Raw genomic sequence first — 3,440 nt, 5'->3', positions numbered from 1 at the left:
AGAGTGCATTTGGACTTGATGGAGGGCCTCTAAGAATCTTACAAGCAAGGAAGTGCTGAGTGTTATGCGGATGAGCATACTTTTCCATGGATATCCCAGGAAGTGTTGAGGGGTGAGCAGGATGAATTCCCAACTAAGGGAAAAGATCACGTAACATATGGAAGAGTTCATAGCTATTTACTAATTGGGAAGAATGAGGCGAGAAGAAATGGGAAGAAAATCTATAAATTGAGATGGTCATGGTTATCATAAAATAACTCGCATCCGAATGGTGGACCCGCCTAGAGCACAAGTGTTAATAGAATGTATAACGGGCTAACTGTAATGCAACCGACTTGGGCGATACTGAATATCAACTAAAAGATCTAGAGGGAGTTCTTGTCCACATATTACAATAGGAAGTGAGGCTACATGTGGTGAAGTTGTGGTATGATAAACTCAACAAACCAGGCACAATGATACTACGAGTTCAGCGGAGGCAGACAAGAGTGTGGCATAATAAGGCTATCAACTATGCACTATGAGCAACATGCAATGGGAATGAACATTCTAGTTACAAAGAAAAGATGGTACCAACATATTGCCCATGATAGAGGGCGATCAAGAGGGGAAAAATAACACAGGTGGACTAAGTCTTACACTTAAGAGGAAAATCAAAAGTCGTTGTTGTCGAATTTAGAAGGATCTCAAGTTTAAGAGAATGCCCTGTTCGGGCCAGTAACTCTTCCTGAATTGTATATCTATAAAAGGTGTTGATATGTGTTTTGGGAGGTGTTTAACAGTAACGAGGGATCGTGAGAATGTTCATAAGGGAAGTATAGTAGTTTCTTAAATTCTATAAGGCACATAGGGAGGAAAGAGGTTGGCCAAGGAAGGTCTGAACACAATGCTACCTTACATTTGATACAGTGTCGTGCAGGTTGATGTTATTAGAGTGTGTGCGCAAGCTAGCAGATGTTATTCATTTGAAACAGAAGGTCTTATGCGAACACTCATTCAATAATGTCTTTTGTTGATAATTTGGAAGAGCAAGTTGCAAGTATTCACAAAAGATTGTAACCATATCACGAAAATTATCATAGAACTCAATTCCTCTTATATAAGAAAAATATGATAAAAATGTTCCACTAATGATACAACATGGTAAGGTGATAGTTGATGCCTCTAGGAAAATCAAGAATCCTAAAAAGAACTACGCAACATATGACTTAGAACTCGCGATAGTGGTGTTTGTATTGAAGATTTGGCGCCAATAATTGTATGGGGTCCACGTAGATGTATTCACAGATCTCAAGAGCCTTCAATATGTTTTCAAACAGAAGGAATTAAATTTGAGGCAAAGGAGATGGCTGGAGTTACTCAAAGATTACGACATTGATATTTGATATCATCCAAGGAAAGCCAATATTGTAGCGGATGCTCTTAGCCAGAAATCTATGGGTAGTTTGGCTCACCTGAAGGCATGTCGAAGGCCGTTAGCCAGGGAGGTTCACCAGTTGGCTAGTTTGGGAGTTCGTCTTGCAGACTCTAATGAATGAGGGGTAATTGTTCAGAATAGGGCTGAATCATCGCTTATGGCGGAGGTCAAGAAGAAACAATACAATTATCCATTGCTGGGACAAATAAAGGAGGGGATTCATAAACACAAGACCACAACTTTTTCTCTTGGCATAGATGATGGTACACTACGGTACCAAGGGCGACTATGTGTCCCAAATGTAGATGATCTCCGAGAAAGAATCATGACCGAGGCTCACACTTCTAGGTATTCCATAAACCCAGGTTATACAAAGATGTATCATGATCTCAAGGAAATCTATTGGTGGAATGACATAAAAAGAATGTAGCGGACTTTGTGGCAAAATGTCCAAATTGTCAGCAAGTGGAGGCTGAGCATCAGAGGCCCGGAGGGTTGGCACAAAGCATAGAAATTCTAATGTGGAAATGGCAAATGATTAATATGGATTTTTTGGTATGGTTGTCGTGCACTCCGCGCAAGTTTGACTCAATTTGGGTGATTGTGGATCGATTCACAAAGTCGACACTATTCTTGCCATTTAAATCTACCGACAGAGAGGAATAATATGCTCAGTTGTATATCAAGAAAATAGTCCGGTTTCATGGCGCTCCAGTTTCTATCATTTCGGATCGAGGAGCACAGTTCACAGCTAACTTTTGGAAGAAATTTCAGCAAGGTTTGGGTACTCAGGTGAATCTTAGTATAGCCTTTCATCCACAGACTGACGGGCAGGCAGAGCGGACTATTCAGACGCTTGAGGATATGTTGCGTGCTTGTGTTCTTGACTTCAAGGGTAGCTAGGATGATCATTTTCCACTCATAGAATTTGCTTACAAAAACAACTATCATGCTAGTATTCAGATTGCACCATTTGAGGCGTTATATGGTAGGATCTGTAGATCTCCCATTTGGTGGTTCAAGATTGGGGAAACTGAATTGATAGGACCAGAGCTCATGCATCAACCTATGGAAAAGGTTAAGATCATTATGGAGCGATTGAAAACTGCTCAGAGCCGTCAAAAGTCCTATTTAGATGTCCGTCGAAGAGACTTCGAAATCAAAGAAGATGATTGGGTATTCTTGAAGGTCTCCCCCATGAAGGATATAATGTGGTTTGGAAAGAAAGGGAAATTGAGTCCGAGGTATGTTGGGTCATATAGAATCATTCAAAAGATCAGTCAGATGGCTTACAAACTTGAGCTACCACCCAAGATGTCATTAGTACATCCGGTATATCATGTGTCTATGTTGAAGAAGGTGGTGAGAGATCCATTAGCTATTGTGCCAGTTGAGACCATTGAGGTTAATGAAGAACTGTCATATGAAGAGATTCTAGTTTCCATTCTTGATAGGCAAGTCCGAAAGTTGAGAAATAAAGAAATTGCCTCCGTGAAAGTGCTATGGCAGAACCAACAGGTTGACGAGGCCACTTGGGAGGCCAAGGAAGAGATGAAGAAAAAGTATCCTTACTTGTTTGAATAGCTATGTAATCTTTTTATGAAATTGTCGCATATGAATTTTGTATCACTTGTTCAATTAATGTAAAGGTGTCCCTTTTGGTTATATATTGCTTATAAGGCAACGGTTGGTGTTATTTTGTGTTGCGATACATCAGTGGATTGTGTATATATTGTTAGGATGTGTTTCTAGGGTTCTTTGACAGGTGGATAGGCTAGTTACAAAGGAAACTCTGGCAAAATTTTTGGAAATTTTGGGAGTTAGTCGAAATTCAGGATTGTTGGTATGTAGCAAGGTAATTAAGTTACATTGGGTGCTAGAGATGAACTTTGACCCTCATTCGTGGAAGAATGATCTTAAGTGGGGGAGGATGTAAGGTGCCGTAAAACTTTGCTTAAAAACCTGGGATTTCATGGTGTCAAGTTAGGCTTATGTATTAAAGATTGTAGGAGTTAAAGAAAAA

General features: G+C 40.0%; 1 protein-coding gene across 1 annotated transcript; it reads left to right on the top strand.

Moving 5' to 3' along the window:
- The first annotated feature begins 1,574 nt into the window (after positions 1-1,574).
- Positions 1,575-3,001, top strand: LOC138881090 (uncharacterized). Its single transcript, XM_070161291.1, has 2 exons — positions 1,575-1,765; positions 2,374-3,001. The coding sequence occupies exons 1-2, from the start codon at positions 1,575-1,577 to the stop codon at positions 2,999-3,001; spliced, it is 819 nt and encodes a 272-aa protein (XP_070017392.1).
- Positions 3,002-3,440: the final 439 nt, after the last annotated feature.

Source organism: Nicotiana sylvestris, chromosome 11, assembly GCF_000393655.2.
Source record: "Nicotiana sylvestris chromosome 11, ASM39365v2, whole genome shotgun sequence".
NCBI classification, from domain to species: domain Eukaryota; kingdom Viridiplantae; phylum Streptophyta; class Magnoliopsida; order Solanales; family Solanaceae; genus Nicotiana; species Nicotiana sylvestris.
The sequence above is the reverse complement of the archived record's forward strand: the minus strand, read 5'-3'. Positions and strand labels throughout refer to the sequence as shown.